Source organism: Lutjanus erythropterus, chromosome 4, assembly GCF_056507025.1.
Source record: "Lutjanus erythropterus isolate fLutEry1 chromosome 4, fLutEry1.hap2, whole genome shotgun sequence".
NCBI classification, from domain to species: Eukaryota; Metazoa; Chordata; class Actinopteri; order Lutjaniformes; family Lutjanidae; genus Lutjanus; species Lutjanus erythropterus.
Window position 1 is genome coordinate 41,271,078 of NC_139320.1, and position 19,383 is coordinate 41,290,460.

General features: G+C 41.0%; 1 protein-coding gene across 4 annotated transcripts in view; it reads left to right on the forward strand.

Moving 5' to 3' along the window:
- Positions 1-19,383, forward strand: part of robo1 (roundabout, axon guidance receptor, homolog 1 (Drosophila)) — a 328,311-nt gene that overhangs the window by 292,763 nt on the left and 16,165 nt on the right. For all 4 annotated transcript variants that reach the window (XM_084718000.1, XM_084717997.1, XM_084717998.1 and 1 more), the window contains 7 exons: positions 905-1,136; positions 2,032-2,153; positions 4,757-4,928; positions 8,742-8,942; positions 14,260-14,286; positions 15,757-15,799; positions 18,081-18,235. In XM_084718000.1, coding sequence (XP_084574126.1) covers positions 905-1,136; positions 2,032-2,153; positions 4,757-4,928; positions 8,742-8,942; positions 14,260-14,286; positions 15,757-15,799; positions 18,081-18,235 — 952 coding nt within the window. The remainder of the gene's footprint in view (positions 1-904; positions 1,137-2,031; positions 2,154-4,756; positions 4,929-8,741; positions 8,943-14,259; positions 14,287-15,756; positions 15,800-18,080; positions 18,236-19,383) is intronic.

Sequence of the window (19,383 nt, forward strand, 5' to 3'; positions counted from 1 at the left end):
TATGAAGTGCCACAGTGAGTGATGAATGGGACTGAGGAAACGGGAAAAGGATACTGACATGTCAAGACTGATTTAAAACATTACTGCCCAGTTACCCTGTCTCCTTGGAATGTTCCAGAAAAACACATGACATGAGGGAGACTGACATTACAGTCAAGCGCCACGGTTTCCTTGTTTTGTGGGGTTAAATCTATTCCCAATGTGCTGTTCCTAGGGTTCTTTTGTGTTGTGGTAAATGGTTGCACAGTTTTCAGGCTAATGAAGACCACCTGAGCCAGCAGCTTATTTTACAGGGGAGGGATAAAGAAATCACTAAAATCTTTACAAGCCAGTGCTGCTTGCCTTCCACAGGGACTCGTAGGGATATTAGCATACTAGTTAGCGGTTATTCTTTTCTTCTGCATCACAAAACAACATTAATTATGCCAAGATTAAACTAACAGACAAATCCTTTCAAATTACGTGTACTCTCTTTATTTAGCTACATCAGAAGCCATTATATTCTCAACTTCTCTGTCTAAAGATCCACTTTTCCTCGTCCTCCTTGACTTCAGCAGCCAGTCAGCACACTGGAGAGCAGGACAGGATGAGGCAGGCTGTTCTGGGAGTCTGGGCCCTATTTAACCAGCTCCAGACTTAGAGGAACCTCTGGCCAATGACCTCATACTGTGGTTTTTGCACAAATCGCTGCTGCTCCAAATGGCGCATAGACAGACAGTCAAAAAGAGATGTAGATGTGGATGGATAATCAGATTTCGTGATGTGATGAGTTAGCACCCCATTCCATACAGTGCCTGGTGTATGAGTCGCACGAATCCATCGTAGTCCAGTGTATGATTTTCCACTGTGAGCTGTGAAGCAGCTAATCAAGTCAAGCTGACGCCATCTTTGTGGTGCTCACTAGGTGGAGCAGCAGTCGCAGTACATCCAAGGCTACAAGGTGATGTACAGGCCTTCACCAGAGGGGCTGCAGAGGAGCGAGTGGGCCGTGTTCGAGGTGCGGACCCCCGGCGAGGACAGCGCTGTCGTGCCACAGCTTCGGAAGGGAGTCACGTATGAATTCAAAGTCCGCCCCTTCTTCAATGAGTTCCAGGGAACAGATAGCGATGTCAAAATTGGCAAGACACTGGAGGAAGGTGGGTGATGTGAACGTGTGTGACGAGTGGGTGCAAGGTTGCTTTAGTGCTTGCATGTGTGCATGCATGTTTTCATGTTTACACAATTTTATATGCGCAGCTTGCATGTGTGAGAGCGTACAACAGCTGTTCACAGCAGGCAGGGAGGGCAGGATTATGTTATGTTCAAATGTGGTGTATTCAAGCATGCTACGGTGAATGTTCAGCCCTTTTAAAGGCCCTATGGAAACCCATATACACCACTCCAGCGCAAGTGTTAGACTAATTTCTCATAGGGTGTGGTTGTGGCAGTCTCATGAGGTTTGGTTGAAACCCAACTGCAAATTTGAATCTGTAGCGAACACTGGAAAGAAATGTGAGAGCAGAGTGTGTGTGTCTGTGTGTTGCATGTGTGGGAGTGTTTTGATCTTTTTCTGCAGGATTCTCTCTTTGTTCCCAATTTTGTTGATAATTGTTTTCATAGCTCCAAACATTATGTTTGTTCTCCCATAAGCAGAAAAATGCTTTTTTTATAACATTCAGACAAACGGTGATTATGTCTTTTATGTTGCATTCATAATTATTTCAGTTTAATTACCGCTGGACCACAGGTTGGCATTCACTCACCACCATCATAACTCCCTCTGTCTGTTTTCAGTAAACAGTTATTTGCTTTTATTTACCCACAAAAGCACTTGCATTAAACAAACTCAGTTTTCAGATAAAAGCATGGTAATTTTGATTATTAGTCCTTTGTTCTCACCTCAGCTCCAGTTTCATACTGAGATAAAGGACAAATTCTGACAACTAAGTGGGATGAGAGGAGACAGCGAGAGACTACATGCAATCATGAAAAGAAAAAAATCAGTCTCACATATGAAGGTGTGTTTTTTTATCTTTTGTCTACTCCCCTCAGCCCCCAGCGCCCCGCCTCGTGAGGTTACAGTGACGGAGAGTGGGGACAATGGGACCGCCATCCTGGTCTCCTGGCAACCCCCTCCAGAAGAGGAGCAGAATGGGGTGGTCCAGGAGTACAAGGTAACAAAAAAAAAAAAAAACAGCCAGCAGCTACCTCAGGTCTGAGCAAGTGGGACACATATTGTAGAGACACACAAAGGAGACACAAACAGGGATGCAGACAGAGCAGATAACAGAGACAGACAATGCACAGACATGGAAATGTAATGAATTCCTGGTTGAGGCACACCTTTGTACCCTCCTCAGTGTGATGTCAGAGACAGGAAAGGAGAGGAGTCACAAAAAAGGGGAGCTGGTGGAAACTGTTGTGAAACAGTGCCATCTGGTGGAGAAGGTCGAATCTCACATCCTGTGGCAAAAGGTGAATGAAGAGTAGTGAGGGGCAGTTTCTGTAGTAATTATTAATAGGTTTCTTTTTTCTCTAATAGTAGCTGTAGTTGGTTTTAGCTGGTTATTCTACATTATTATGTGTTTAGTGGATACTTTTAAACATTTTTCATGATTATTATCATTTTGAGTGCTTAGAATATGACAACAATAAACAAGGGAAGAAAAAGAAAAAAATGCACACAGGTTTACAAAAGTGAATATACAAAATTATAGACAGATAGCAAAATAAAAGAAAAAAGGGATACAAAGCAATATGTTTTACATTGGATATAACACATTTGTCCCGAGGCTAAAAAATAAGTAAATAAAAACGTTTAAGAACAGGGGCCTAGATTTTGTTAAACAGACCTTCATTATAAAATCTCAGTCACTCCAGAGGCTGCAGGTGTTTGCCATTTCTCCAACACAAAATCATAGGTGGATACAGAGTCTAATTTCCATACTCACAAGATCAACTTTTTTTGCAATCGCCATTCCAAACAAAACAGCTATTTTTTTTTTTTAATGAAAAGAATTCAACATTTAAAGGCTGCCTCATTTTCATTGTTGATTAATCTGACAGTTCTTGATTAATTGATTAGTTATTTGTTACATAATATATCAGAAAATAGTGAAAAATGTTGATGAGTGTTTCCCAGAGCTTGGCTTGTTTTTGTTCACAACCCAAAGATATTAGTTTATCATCAAGCGATTAATAGATTATCAAAATAGTTTGCAATTAGGGCTCTGCATTATATCTGTCATATCGTGATATGAGACTAAATATCATCTTAGACTTTGAATATTGTTATATCATGATATGGCAGAAGTGTTTTCTTTTCCGGGTTTTAAGGGCTGCATCACAGATTGTTGCTGTTTTATTATTAGTCTTTACCCACTTTGTCATTTTATCCACATTACTTATGATTATTTATCAAAATCTCACTGTGTTGATGTCTTGTGATACTGTCACAATATTGGTATTGAAGTATTTTGTCAAAAATATTGTGATGTTTCATTGTGTCCATATTGCCCTGGCCTAGTTGAGAATTTATGGTATTATTTTAGAGAAAATGTAGAGATCAGATCTATATCAGCTGTCATGGAATACGTGCAAAATATCAAGATATTGTTTAGAAGCCATAATGCTCAGTCCTATTTGCAATTAATTTAGTAGCTGACAACTAATCAATAAAGCATTGCAGCTCTAATTTGAAGAATACAAACAACATAAAACTCAACTATCCTGTAGGTGTGATATCTGTGTCGAGGCAGGTAATAGAGTGTACAGAGTGGAGGACAACAAGCTATAAAAATGACCAAGGACATAACCATGAAGACACAGACCTCCATTATAATTCCAGTCATTTCTTTGGTCTGAGACTGTGCTAATGCATCCTTCAGCCTATAGCACCTCTCTCTACGTCCCCTTTTCCTCCTCCTTACCTGATAATGTATGCTCTCTTTGTAATAGGCCCACTTTGGACAGCACGGTCCTCTCATACATTATGCCGTGGAAGTCGTCCTGTATTTTAATTGGAAAGCCATTTTGTGTCAGGGAATATAGGTTAGTGGCGGAAGGGGAGATGAGGCAGAGCCGGTAAAAAGTTAAGCCACTGTTAATTTTCCAGGTAAATGTTTTCTGGTGATAGGCTTTAGAGTAATTTCATGGTTTTTAAGTCCAGCTCGAGAGCATTCCCTGCTCATTACCAAGCTCGGTCCCTAGCGGCTCTCACCGCAATTTTTAAGATACACAGAAACATTTCAGGGCTTTGTAGTTCCATCACAGGAGGGCAAACACATGCAGAAGCACACACGTGTATTGGAGGTGCGTGTGTTAACCTGGTTAACTGGTGGGAGGAGGTGGGGGTAAAGAAAGCAGGATGTGGAGGTCTGTAGGCCTCATGCTGGGGTGAATGTGTATGTCTCTTTGTGAGCCTGGTTTGAGTCCTTCTTGGGAGTGACAGCACTTAGCTTCTGCTCAAATTGGGTTATGGGGGTGATTACTGATCCCCATTTGTTTTTCATGGGCTTAAGGCTGTACTGAGACATGTTATGGCTACCTCAGCTCATACTGACCCTGTGCTGAGAACATAAAACATAAAGCCACGCTGTAAAATGTTTTCCTACCACAGAGATGTAACACAATACCCACGGTGCGCCAAAACGCCTCAATAGCAGCACCAACCAATTATGAGGACACAGACTGGTGGTGGCTACCACGCTAAATGTTGTCAGGAAACCCTCGCAACATTGCCTCCATCTCCACTTTTTCCTTGTCTCTGTTATGGCAGGTTTGGTGCTTGGGGAACGAGAGCAGGTACCACATCAACCGCACAGTTGACGGCTCGACTTTATCCGTGCTGATTCCCAGTCTGGCCCCGGGGATCCGCTACAGCGTGGAGGTAGCAGCCAGCACTGGAGCGGGTCCTGGAGTCAAGAGCGATATCACCTTCTTCCAGCTCGGTGGGTAGAAACAACCTTTATTTGTCTCTCACGCAGGAGGTCATATAATTACTTTGTTTTTCCTCCAGTGGACACATTTTGCTGCGTTTCAATGTGTTTGTCCTCTGGCGATCCTCACACTCACAATGGATGCCAGTCTGACAAATAATTATGGCATTAATCCAGTCATCTCAAATTAAGAGCTTTTCAGTAGTGTGACTTTCTGCCAAGTAAACAGACGATTATGTAACTCCTTTCTTTTTAGTAAGGGACATGTTCAAGCCTCTGCCTGCTTTCCCTTTCATTATCAACAGCAATGAGTAAAAAACTGTAATCGACGCGATTACTGTTATAAAACATCATCACACCCCACAGAAGAGTGTGATGAGTTAGAATGACAGGGAACTTTTATAGCTTTTGTGCTCTGAAGCTGGCAGTGTGATCAACATGAACACATTAAAGGGATATTTCAAATTATTTAACATGGGGTTGAATGAAGTATTTATTGATAGTCAGTGTATTACCTACAGAAGATGGCGGGTGGCATAGAAAAGCAGATCAGCACAGAAACTATGCAAAGTACTGCTGTGGACATGGTTGGCAACAAAAGGTATTTTAGCCAAAAAGGCTCAACTAAAAATTTCAGTATCAGTTTAAGTGTACGCTGCATTTATAATATTTCCACTAAATTACTTTGCTAGCAGACAGCCTTTTTTCCGAAGGAAAATCTCTGTTGTACAAGCCAAACTGGCAAAAACAGCGATGTTACCTTGCAGAACATGGAAGATGCTGGTCTACTGCTGCCTCAAAAAGTTTCTTTGTATTATTGTGTGACTTTGGTGAATCCATACTATCCTGTTAGATCAATAACACCAACAAACTATCAGATTGAGGCTGCAGATGACCAGAATCTCCTGTGTTCTGTGAAGTAAAATTACTGACTTTACTCAAAGAATTTGGTTTATTTTTGGAGTGAGTGATATTTTGCTTACATAACAGCAGTATCCCATTGGAAAAAGTGGTCTGATGGCAAAGTAATGCGGAGACAATATTAATATATAATTATAGCGTAGACTTAAACTGATATTGATTTCTTTTCAGAATGGCCTTTTTTTAAAGGCTAATTCTGTAACATTTAGGAGGATATATTGGCAAAAATGTAATATGATATTCATATAAATATTCATATAAACTGTTGTGTTTTTGTTACCTGAGAACGAGCTGTTTTTTATCCACATAGACCTTAGGTCTTTTTCTGCCATGTCGGACCACCATGTTTCTACAGTAGTGCAAGAGAGTTCATGGAAATCTGCCACTTTGCTTCTAGATGCCACTAATTGCTACACACTGGTTCTTTGAATGGCTAAATAACATTTTGTTGCTGACACTGTCCACAGCAGTACATTGCTTAGCTTTCTTGCTGGTACTCCTCTCTGCTTCCCAAAACTGGGGTGGGTGCTAACCGCCATCTACTGTATGCAGAGTATGGACAAGTACTTCATACAACCCCCACATCAAATAATTCAACTATGCCTTTAAATTGCTGCTGTGTGTCAGGGCTGTTGAGCCGGCCACCCCACCCTGCTCCGCTCTCCAGTCAAGGATGCAATGTTCTCTGCTTCTGCTTCGCTTCAAACAACAAAGGCAATAATGAATCGTGCTCTCTGGGCTCAGACATGACATGCTATTAATGCTAAGAATCACAGCGCAGACTGCACTGGGGCTAGTTGTTGTAATTTATTTCTTCTTTTCGTGTCCTTTTAGTCTAGACGGACAGATATTTTGAGATGTTTTGTCACTTCATATTCCCCTACGCTCTGAGCTGGCCTACTCATGAGAGGAATGGAAAACGTGAAGAATAGCAGGATGAGACTGAGATAGAGACAGAGAGAACTCCATCTGGTTTTAAATGTGTGATTGAGTGGGCTGGGATGGGCATGAAGAAGCACTGGCTGTGACTGATACAATTTCTCTCCCTTGAAGAGTTCCTGTGGTGATTGTTGCCATGTTCCAACAGTGGAGTGGAACAATGTGCCTTGGGGACCAGCGCTTCACCCAAATGCATTTGTCACACTCTGAGCTTGTATGCGTCATCACAGCCTGGATACCTGTACGCTCCCTTGTGGGCTGCTTAGTCACATCGGCACGGCTCCGTTCACTCGGCCACAAATCGAGAAGACAGCCAGTGGAATGAAGACGTGGACCGAGTGACTGAGACAAAGACAGACAGAAGGATACGGAGGGGTAAAAGCAGGGAGCCGGCTGCACAGGGGAAGTGTTTTCGCCTGTGGCTCAGAAAGTTGGTAGAGACGAGTGGCTGCAGCATTAAAGACTTGAGAAAAAGAGATGAAGACAAAGTAACACAAACATGAAGAAATTTCAGAATAGCAGGGGGGGGGGGGGGCGACCCAGAGAAGTCTTTCATGTATCACGCATGAGGGAGAAGCACAGAGAGAATAGACAGATGAGAAAAGCAGACTGAGAGAGAGGTTGTTGTGAACCGGCGCAGTACAGACGGAGCCTTTACAGTGCGTTTCACATTAGAAACAGCTTCAAGGCATTCACACCTCAGCTTCTCACAGATGTGCCTCAGTTTGCTAATTACTGTGGTGTCTGTGTGTGAGCGATGATCTCATCGGACTTATTTAGATTATGAAACCACCATAGCTCAGTGTAAATGATGCCTCTCTGTGTTTTCCTATCCAGTTCCATCAGGCGTGTGTGGCGCACACTGGCTGTGTTTGAATGTCTTTCGTCTGCTCACCTGCCATTGTTGACTGGGATTTGCGATGAAAGCCTTTTGAATAATAGAGAGAAACGACTCCATTTCCGCAACTCAGCCTCATACACACCCGCTGAGATGAAGAATCTTTTTGTGCGTCTGGAGAAAGAGAAATGTTCATATTTATGTACCATGCTGACTCCATTTATTTCTAAATATATTTTCACTATTTCAGGCTTTTCCACTTGGTTTGAGTTTTAGGTTTTTAATAAAGTTTCTTATCCTCTACTCTCCCCTGCTGTCACGTTCCTTACTACCTTCGTTTCGGGTGTTCTATCCAAATTTACGCCACCAAAATGTACCTATCCAGATCTAATCCTGCTCTATCAAACCACCGTTACATAAGCCAAATATCGTTCTCTCCAAACCAGCAAAACTCCATGAGTGAAATTAGTCATTTTATCTTGCAGAACACAGAAGTTACTGGTTTGCTGCTGCCGCAATCTATTAGTTTGTTTGTGCTATTGTGTAACTTTAGTGAACCAAAACTGTCCTTTTAAAATAATAACATAAACAAACTAACAGATTGAGGCAGTGGTAGACCATCAACCCCTGTGTTCTGCAAAGTAAAATCACTGATTTCACCCACAGAGTTCAGTTGGTTTGGAGAAAGTGATATTCGGCTCATATGACAGACTTTTCCCACCAGAAGAGGCTCTCTGATGGCAAGATAAAACAGTGAAAATATACTAAATTTAGCCAAATATCTGTCTCTTCAAACCAATCAAACTCCATGGGTGAAATCAGTAATTTTACCTTGCAGAACACAGGAGTTACTGGTCCATTGCTGCCTCAATCTGTTGGTTAGTTTGTGTTATTGTGTGAATCCAAACTATGCTTTTAAAATGACAAACAAACTAACATAAGGTAGAGCAGCAAATCCCGTGATGCTAAAAATGAATGATTTTACTCATGGTGTTTAGTTGCCTTGGAAAGCACGATACTCGGCTTATACAGCAGTGGTTTCCCATCAGAAAAAACTGTGTCAGCAAGGTAGTGGTGAAAATATTCTAAATTTAGTGTACACTTAAACTCTCTCCTCCAATCTTCAGATGCATCTGGGCGGATGACGGAGTCCATGAGCCCAGAGAACCCCCTGTCCCAGCAGATCTCAGATGTGGTCAAGCAGCCGGCCTTTATAGCAGGCATCGGAGCCGCGTGTTGGATCATCCTCATGGTGTTCAGCATCTGGTTGTACAGACACCGAAAGAAAAGGAACGGCCTCTCAAGCAGCTATGCAGGCATACGCAAAGGTCAGTACACAAGTGCAACAGAACACCCTGACACTACCAGGAATATCCACATGAATTTCTGATTTGCAGCTCTGGTTTGTGGTTAGAGCTGTGTTTCTCACCAACAAAATTTGGTGAGCAAATGCAGCACATTATTTATTTCTGTTTTAAGTCAGTCCCCTCCATCTTCTTCATCCCAAATGCTGCCATCCCACCTCACATCCCGCCTGTCACTCACAGAGAGCTGTCTTTGTAGAGCGCTCTAGGTGCAGTCTAACTGAAAGTACTCTCCAGTAGAGTACTTTAAGATGTGATGTGAGCTCCCGCTGAGAGTGCTGCATGAAGACATCTTTTATTTCTTTTTCATACTTCTGTCACGCTGATTCGGCAAGGGTGTGTGAAGAGTGTTTTTCAGTAAAGTACATTTTGAGGTCCAACAACTCCCCCCCTTTTTTTTTTTTAGCAACTCCCTCCTGACTGTGCTGGGAAAGAAAATGTCTCGCCATAATCCCTCTTTACCAAGGACATGCTGACATTTTCACATGCTTGAAGTACCCTTGCTGTCTGTTTAGAGAGGGCTGTTTAGATATGGAGGAGCTGAGCATTGAGCAATCCTGCTAATAGCATCTACTTACCATATGTTTTAAAAAAAATCCCAGAAAGAATCCCTGCTCTTGTGCATTTGAGCTGCAGCCTTAGTGCTCAATTCATCTGATTTCTTTTGTCAGACTGTTCTTAATATCTTTTAAATGTGGCCACTATCAGACTGCAGTGTGAACTAGTCCTGTAGAAACAGGTTTCATCCAAAATTGTAGGATGTCAGTCAGTGTCCATGTTTGTCAGCAGTTCTCTATAAGAGTTTTTCAGCAAGACACACCAGGCAAAGAGTGATATGAAACGTGCATGAATCCTGATATGACTAACACCAAAATACCTTGCAAAAATCTGCCCTGTTTCTGATTCAGGACCATATATGAACATGTGCTAAATCAGAATTGAAAAGATCAGATTCCATGTGATTTGTGCTGTTCACACTGTCATTACAAAGCCCAGGACAGTGTGAACAAAAACAGATCTGAGTCATATCACTTTATACCAAAATGAGCATGTCTATGCAGGTTTTTTAAATGCAGCTAAACCAACTAAATAAGGGTGATTAACTGTTTTTCCATTACCAGTTGACCTGTATGTTTTTATTTTTCCTGATGTGATGCTGATGTGATGAAAGTCAAGAGTGTTGAGCAGAGAGAAAGGTTTTTAAAAGTGTCTGTGTGTTCAGCTGTCAGGACTTTTGTAGCTTCTAACTGAATCTCTGCTGCTTCATAATAAAGGCTTTTAGATAACAGAATAACACAGGACTTGTGAAGAATATACAAGATGTAAAATGTTTATCCACCATTCAGCCGCTTGACTAAGTATGAGTGCGTCATCAGTAAATACACAGCTTCAAGAGGCTGCAGACTCTGCTGAGCTGATGCATCAAGTCAAACCAAGTCAAGCCAAGCAGCACATGTGTATGAAAAAGAAGCAGAATATTTGTTATTTTTGATGGAGGCAACAAGCCTTCATTGTCTCTGCCGAAAATTAACATGTCCACCCAGGTGTCATGTTTATATCAATGCCCATCAGAGCTGGAGCTGATAAAAACCTGTGACCACTGCAGAGTCATTTGACCCAGAAATGAATATGAAAATGTAGCCTTTTCCACTGAAGGTAAAAGCTAGATGCTAGTGGGGATTTTGTCCAGTGTAAAAGGAGCTTCAGAGTAGCCACAGCGTAACCCAGTGTTTTTTTTTTTTACATGACTTGAATTAAAGTGACAGGGTTCATGACATGCCCAACCTCTGCCCACAATAGTTGGAGTATAAAGAGAGCTATTAGCCTTTCTTTCAAAGTCTCATTTATGTGTGGGCTAGCTTAATGTGTGGCCTTGGGCGGTGCAGCTGCTGCCTGTGAGCGCTACCTGCAACGCCCCCCCCCTCCTCCTGGGCTCAGGTTTGCTGCTGACTGCCAGGGTTAGAGGAGATCCATCCTTCAGCCTTGAGAAACACATGGACAATAGACTGACTTAACTGTTTCTGCTGCTAATCTTTGGCTGTCACATAGAAAACACACAGTATCCGTGTCTAAATCCACTGCAGTCCTGCTAATAGTGGGAACTGTGAGTCACGTCAAAGTAAGAGACACATCACCTCACCTTTTCCTTGAGCTCTGTGGTATTTTACACATTTTACACATACCTTTGTGGTCCATAATGGTCACAACTGTTGGCTTTCTCATTATGGTTTATATTATCTTGAGCACTCTCTTTAAGACCAATATGTTATATATATATAATATTTTAAATGATATTTTGATTTAATTGTATTTAAGGCTGAAAACATACTAATGTTAATGTATAATTATAGAGCTGAAACAATTGTTTGCTTAATCGATTCGTTGATTGAAAGAAAATTAATTGGCAATTTGATAATAGATTAATCATTTCAGTCTCAAGCCAAAAAAAAAAAGCAGCAAACATTTTCAATTTCCAGCTTTCAAATATAAGGATTTGCTGATTTTATTTGTTATATATGACAGTAAATAAGGAATCTTTGGGTTTTTGACTATTGGTTGGACAAAAGAAGCAATTTGATGACATCACTTTGGATTCCAAGAAATTGTTATGAGCATTTTTCTATTTTTTTTTTCCTTTTTATAGACTAATCGATTAATTGTGAAAATAATCGTCAGATAAATTGATAATTATAAAATTATAAATATTCTTTTAACCAAAGTAAGACAAGTAGAGGATTATATGTTATTCAGTATTTTTTTTATAGAACATTTGCAGATTGTTTTTCCTTTTGTCAGTGTTTTAGTTTTTAGTCACTTTTTTCTTCATTCAAGTTGCACTATTTGTGTTTTTCTATTCATAGTTGTATATAATTATTAAAAAACACCAGTGGAAGTTTAGTGCTTCAGTGCCCTGATTTTGCATTTTATGTACAGAAAAAATAAGAGGACATATTGATACCTGATTTTTGTTTACTCCCTGATATCAGAATTGGCCCCAACAATCTAGTGTCAGTGGTTTTCTACAAACAGGTTATTCAGAGGGAATACAATGATGCAGAACAGTAACTTTAAAGACTTTTGAGTGCAGTAATGACCTGTGGTCAGGCAGTACAGAAGACTGTGTAGGCTGAGGTTACCCTCTGACTTTTTGTGTTTCTATATGTTTATGTTTACTCACACACACTCACAAAGCTCCTCAGGAGCACACGCAGTAGGCAGACGTGCTCTCCCTCCTCCTCCTCCTCCTCCTCCTCCTCCTCCTCCTCCTCCTCCTCCTCCTCATGCACCCAGACCACAAGAGGCCACAGTCTTTGTTGGAACTGGTTACTAAGAATGTTTTGAAAAGAATATAATTGCAACCACATGAAGCAACAGTCTGCACTCTGGGTGAAATAGGTTGAAGTGTATGTGTTCAACTGTGTGCAACAGTCTATTCTGGTTTTGTGTCTAATAGATGACATATTTACATTTGTAAACTGAAAAAAAAAAAGAAGTCAAATAGCTTTTTCTTATTTTCCTGCTGATGAACGCAATCATGCAAACCTTATGATGCTCTTGTTTTGATGAGAACTAATGCAAATTACAGCACTGTGCAATTTAAATTTTGTCATTCTATGGTGTAGGAGTCTTGAAAAAAAAAGTGAATGAAACAATCTAAACAAATCAGCTAAGCCTGAGATTGCAGCAACCAAATAATTACTCAAGTTGTACCTAAGTTACAGCTCCATCCAGCCTCAGATTGAACATATGTGACAATCTTGCATCAGAATAGATAGATTCATGTATTTCCATCACGTTTACAATTGTCACAGACTGTTGCGGAGTGCTCCCCTGTCTCCTCTTCAAAGACAGATAAAAGCCATCCAACTGCTCATATCTTTAGATTTGTCTGAGCGTCGAGGAGAGAGATTCAAATGTGATGAGATGATTGTGGCATTTAGAGGACATTTGTTGGCACAGGTACATGTGAATGAATTGTTTGAGGGAATGAAAGTATGACAGCAGCAGCATCCTTCTTCTCAGATGCTTATATTGTAGGTTAAAGGCAACATTTCTAAAATGCACGTTTAAGGCAGTGCAGTGGATGACTATCAGCATGCTGCAATGTTGCATCAACTGCGATGAATTCTGCAGCATGCTTCAAAGAGGGCAACAACAAACAGTACATTTTATATAAGATCCCCACAGACCACAGCACCCATTATACAGAATCTAAACCTGCCTACAGTAGGTTGATGATTTTCACTAGGGCCCCTTCCATTGCCAAAGTGTGAGTAACTGAGCTGTGTGGGTGACGATGTGAGTGTTGGAGATAGCAACAGATATCTCCCTGGTGTGTGACCCCCGCTCAGCAGGCCTCTGACAGTCTGGGCCAGGATTGAACCAGCAGCTGGCTCAACACTCACTTTCCCCCAGTTGGGGTCCAGGGATGTCTGCAGGGATCAAAGACGAGGGGGCAGCGAGTAGCGTGTGAATACAGGCTAAAATACTTTCTGTGGATTTAGGTACTTTTTTTGAAGTGGGGTTGTATGAGGTTCTTATCCATAACCAGTGTGTTACCTATGGTAGATGGCAGTTGGCACATCCTCAGTTGGGGGAAGCAGCAGAGTAGAGGCATAGGAACCAACGCCATGTACTGCTGTGGACAGGGTCAGCAGCAAAATGAATTTTTGGCACATAAAAGATCATTTTAAGTGTACATTATATTTACAATATTGTCATTGCTTTACCTTGCCATCAAACAGCCTTTTCCAACTGTAGATCACCACTATATAAACCAAAAAAAAACAAAATCAGTCATTTTACTTTGCAGGACACAGGAGTTGCTGCCTTGATCTGTTAGGTTATTTGTGTTATTGTGTGACTTTTGTGAATCTAAACTAACGCTCTGAAACTCTTAATACAATAACACAAACTACTTGATGCAGTACATGAGTAACTCCTGTATTCTGGGAGGTACAATAATTGAGTATGGTGTCTTTGGGGAGACAGTGATGTATGACATATGACAGTGGTTTTCCATCAGAAAAGGCTGTCTGACAGCAAAGTAAGGCTGTGAAAATATTCTAAATATAGCATGCACTTTAAATGATACAAATTATTTTAGGTGGACCACTTATAGGTGGCTAAAATATGTTTTGCTGCCATCTACTGCAGGTAGTACACTGATAGTACCCTTTAACAGGGACAGACATAAAAAAAAAAAGTTAACTGAGCCAGACAGCATCGATGCTTAAAATTCTACAATAATTTGAATCCTATTTTTTTTCTGTCCCAACAGTGCCGTCCTTTACTTTCACACCAACAGGTAAGATTTTTTTTTTTACTCTATATTAAATCTGTTTTTATTCATTTATGGTACAAGAGCTCCAGACTTGTCACATTATTTGTGAATCACTTCCTTTAATAGCTGAAACCACCACAGTCCTAATAGATGAGAGCGATTTACTGTAGGGAAGTCAGTCAAAGGAGGCAAACATTGGCTGATTTTAAAGATCTACCAAGAAGTAAACGTTCCAATAAACCGAATGTTTGGGTTGTGTCAGATTGTAATGCTTACAAAGAAGCCGGCCCGCTACAGTACTGAGAAGCTCTTTAAACTAGTGGTAACTTGATCAAAGGGCTGCTGGCAAACTCAGATGGGATTTAAGAGAATGACACACCACCAGTACTCCAACACACCAATTAAATAGGCAAGCAGCAGCGGAGCTAAGGAGGTTATCTGTGAATCGGAGTGACACAGCGTAAAAAAACAGATAAAAGAAAAGCTCTCTCTGTGAGTTTGTATTTACAGTCCTCTACTCCTTTTTTCTTTCACTCTTGGACTTTCATCCGCCTGAAGTTCTTTGTTCCCTTGAGGTGTGTCAGTCCTTAGTGCAATGGCGAATGTGAAACAGTGAATGGGTGAGGTAGTAAGAGTGAGACAGACAATACTGTACAGTTTGTGTTTGTGGTTCCACTGGCAGATCCCATCTGTGCAGAGGTCGTTGTATCTAAACAGTAACACTGCTGTTTTGGTCTGCCTTCAGGCTCGCAATCAGGTTGAATAATTTTGCAGTTGCAAGCTTATTTCACGATCTGCTGGAAATCTGTCAGGTGAAACACACTTCTCACTTGTGTGGTTTGGTTTCTGTCTCTTTAAGAGGAAAATCGGTGCCCTGGCACTAGGTGTAAAACCAGGACGTTACAGTGCATTATGCTGATTTCAATCTAGACCCAGATTGTGATGCTTTGGTTTGCAGTAGAGGAGAGCTAATCTGCAAGCTCTTCTGGCTGCATGCAAACACCAAAACCACACTTTCCTGTTTTGAAAAAGAGACTGGGAATCAACACGGCTGAGGCCCTACCTACCAACCTCCACTGCCACCACCTCTCCTCTCAGGGAAGAGATTGTAATTAAAGTTGGAAGTTTATCTCTCCTTCGCACACCGGCAGCTTAGAGCTCCTTGAAAGAGTCCAACTTGCGGCGCGCCGAGCTTCAAACACGCTGAACCCGAGCCAGAGAACCAAAGAGCTCTGCATCTCTGTTCTTCATAAGCCTCTTACATATCCTCCTCCTGCTCCTGTTGCTCTGCTCTCTGTGTGTGTGTGTGTGTGTGTGTGACTCAGCCGAAATGATGCAACACACATTCATTCACAAGCTCGCTCAGACTAATACACACACACACACACACACACACAGTCTGAATAATGTGTTGACCTTGTATGACAATAGCAAAGATGTAGATGTGATGACGTTGGTAATGGTGGTAAAATCATGTCTTTTCTCTCTTTTCAGTGGCATATCAGAGAGGTGGAGAGAATGTAAGCAGTGCTGGAAGGTAAGACTTCATTTATTGTTTTTAGTAAGAGTGTGAATGATAATATTTGAAATATAAAAGAATGGTTGCACAATAAATCACAAGTCAAGTCCAGTGCAATAACCATATTTTTTGATAAAGGAAAAAATGTGCAACAAAACAACATGAAAACAGTGAAATACTGTAGTGCTGCAGAGATGAAAAAAAAGTTTGTTTGATACAGACCTCAACAATTATCATATCATCACTGCTTTATTTTGATCTCTTCAGCCAATCTACTGCATATCATTTTAAATGTTTGAGTAGCAAAGACAGAATTACATCCAACTCTCACTATACAGACCTTTTGTATGATAAATAAATCCATTTTGTAAAAAAATATTCCTACTATATACAGTTTTCCTATATTCCTAGACTTATTTCATCCATCCATGTACTTTGTTCACCATGCTGCAATCTCATATACTGTACAATGTCAAATACATCAAGACAAAGAACATACTGTAACTCAGTCATCATATATAGATCCAATATCAGTATTTTTTTAAGGTAGAAAAATATAAAGAAAAAAAAAAACAATGATTGACTGAAATGAATGATTTCTTTACCACATTGGCAGCTCCATATTAAACACATTTTGGGAAACTGAATGATTGGAATTTAAAAACAAATACAGTATGATTTCAAATGCTCCTGAGTAGATGACTGTAGGGTTGGGCAGGTGTACTTCTCTGCAACAAACACTAGGGGGAGTGCTGTGACTTTCTATGGCAGCAGGGAGCTGAGGAGGGGTAAGGAGGTGCATTAAGTATGTTATGATAACAGGAACAAAGCCCCATGTAGTCTGCCAGGAGCCCATCCTGATCCTATACGGTGGAGAGCCACATCCAACCACAAGGCTGTGCCATAGCTTCACCCTAAAACTTCCACAGAGACACCCACAGCAGTAACGCCACACCTCTTCATGTTGTGGAATGGTGCATTGTGCACAAACAGTGAAACTGTGCAGAATTAGGCTCGGTAAACATCGCATCAACTTGCTAACACTCATTTGTATTTCCACTGGATGGTATTTGGCATGTTTTCATACAGCTGGGAAGAAGTGAAAATTGAGTGTGCAGACAAAAAAAAAAGAGGAAATATGTATTCATTTGTTGCCCTCTCTTTACTGAGAGTACACAATACTGACTTTAAATGTACATCAGTGTCTGTTGTTCATGTGTTAATGAATAGTCAGCTTGGAGCAGCAGCAGTAAATCCATATTCATTATATTATCCAGTTCTATGATTGAATCCCATATGCAGCATAGCTGTGTCAGCTCTGCACAAAGACAATGGCCATTCAGTATCAACATACAACTGCCGCCGTGATTGAGGAGCTATTGTGAGATTGTATTTGGCTGTACAAGACAAATGTGTTCATTACCCCAAAATGAGTCCAAGAAATGAGCCATTTGAGGGGGAATGAGGAGACGTAATTCAATGCTAATTCAGTGTTGGGATATGCAAACTGGGAGTCATTTTGTGGAGATTTGAATACTGAAACAATGTCTGACCCTGCTAGAGTAGAGTAGCCTGCATCCTCTTTGTGTGCTGGATTGATTCATTTCCTGAGCCAATAGGAGGCGATTTATTCTCAGCTCTTTTAACACTCAGTGGTTGGCCTCAGGTCAGGTTGTACAGTAGAATCCTGTTAAACAAGTGATCTTGTATTGTGCTGGGATTAAAGGCCAGGAAATAGGAGCAAGACGTGGAAACAATAGAGAGGGATGATGTGAAGAACTGGTCCGCATAGGTTCTTTTCTATCCTTCTGTACAGCTAAAAAAAAAAAAAAAAGACTGATAGAGATCTTGTGTGACACCATGGAATCTAGTCAGGGAACGTTTGTGGTTCACTGGCTGTTCAGGACGCACATTTCGCAACATTGGGAGTGAATTTTATCTGGCTGTCTAATCCAGGCGGATCGCTAATGCTCACGAGGGCTCAGGGAAAGTGTCATCGGCTGTGGGCAAGTCAAGCACACACAATTTATTTAGCTGGGCTTTTCTCTAATGTGCTCCCTGCGCCTGCGTGTGTGTGTGTGTGTGTTTGTGTGGCCAAAAGGCAAAAGTACTAAAGCCGGATTTCTATTTTCCTTTTTCTCAGCTGCTGGATAAATAAACTCCACATAATCTTCTCTTTCAAATATTATGTTACTGTGGGTGTCTGAGTTCATTCACATAAATGTCATTGTGGTGTTGGCTTAGTCTCTTACTATTGTGAACCATTTGGTTCTTTTTTTTTTTTTTTTTTTTTTTACAGGCCTGGTTTGCTAAACATCGGGGAATCTGCCACTCAGCCCTGGCTGGCTGACACATGGCCCAACTCCTGCTCCAACCACAATGACTGCAGCATCAACTGCTGCACTGCAGGCAACGGCAACAGCGACAGCAACCTGGCAACATACAGCCGCCCAGGTACGTAGTGCGCCCCCCAATACAACCAAAATAAACACTCCCCTCAAACACAACAATGCAGTTCTTGAAAAATAACTGTAGAGATAAGAAATGTAGGTGCTGAGGGAATCTGCGGTGCAAAAGGAAGTAAAATCTGATATCTGGGTTAGCTCCCTGGAGAGTTGTTCTGTGTATCTCTGCTTTCTGTAGGTCTCCACACGAAAAAAACCTGAAGAAATATTAGGATTAAGAGTGGCTGTGCGCTTGTGTGTTTGATTTATCTGAGGTTAAAGTAGAGCTGTTTTAGGAAGGAAATAAAAGGAGCACACTGAGAGGGGCTTATGGCTCTACTCTGTTGCTAATCGAATTGCTCTGCTGATTTCCATACTGTTGTTATAGCCAGTAATGTAATTTCCCCTAAGTGCTCAGTTATTTAAGAAATGTGCAGCGGGCGAAGGGGTCAAGGCTGGACTGCAGACGGTGGTCACAAGCAAAGGAGGAGAGAATGATAGAGGGAGAAAGGTGCACCTGGAAGACCAGATGGAGGGAGGAAAAGAATTAAGTATATGCTAAACATACACTGAAATGTATGAGCAGAGGTGCAGAGCGTGAATGAGATGAAGTAAAGTAGGGTAGGTGCAGAAGAAACAAGGGAAAGAGACATATGAAGCATCACCAGGTGGCCTTTTAGTTTATTCAGCAGTCGTACAGTTGTCAACAAAAGGGAGGAAATTTGGCCTCACGATGTTATACACTACTATAATAAACAACCCAAATTCCCCTCCGAAAATGGAGACATGTAATACAAATAAAAGCAGAATGCAATGATTTGCAAAAACTTTTCAACCTACATTTAATTCAATACAGTAAAAAAAGAAGTATATTTAAGGTTCGAATTTGATGCGTGACACACATTCCAAAAATGTTGGGACAGATGCATATTGCATATTACAGTCTGTTGTCGCCCCATCCCAACTTTGAAACTGCTTTGAACTTTTGAAATCTGTTGCAGGCATCAAATTCATACTGAGTGCATATTTACAAAAGATATTGACATTTATTCATTTGAACATTGTCTTTGTACTGTATTCAGTTGAATACAGGTTGAAAAGTATTTGCAAATCATTGCATTGCATTGCAGCCAAGAACTTCAGCTTGGATGACACAGG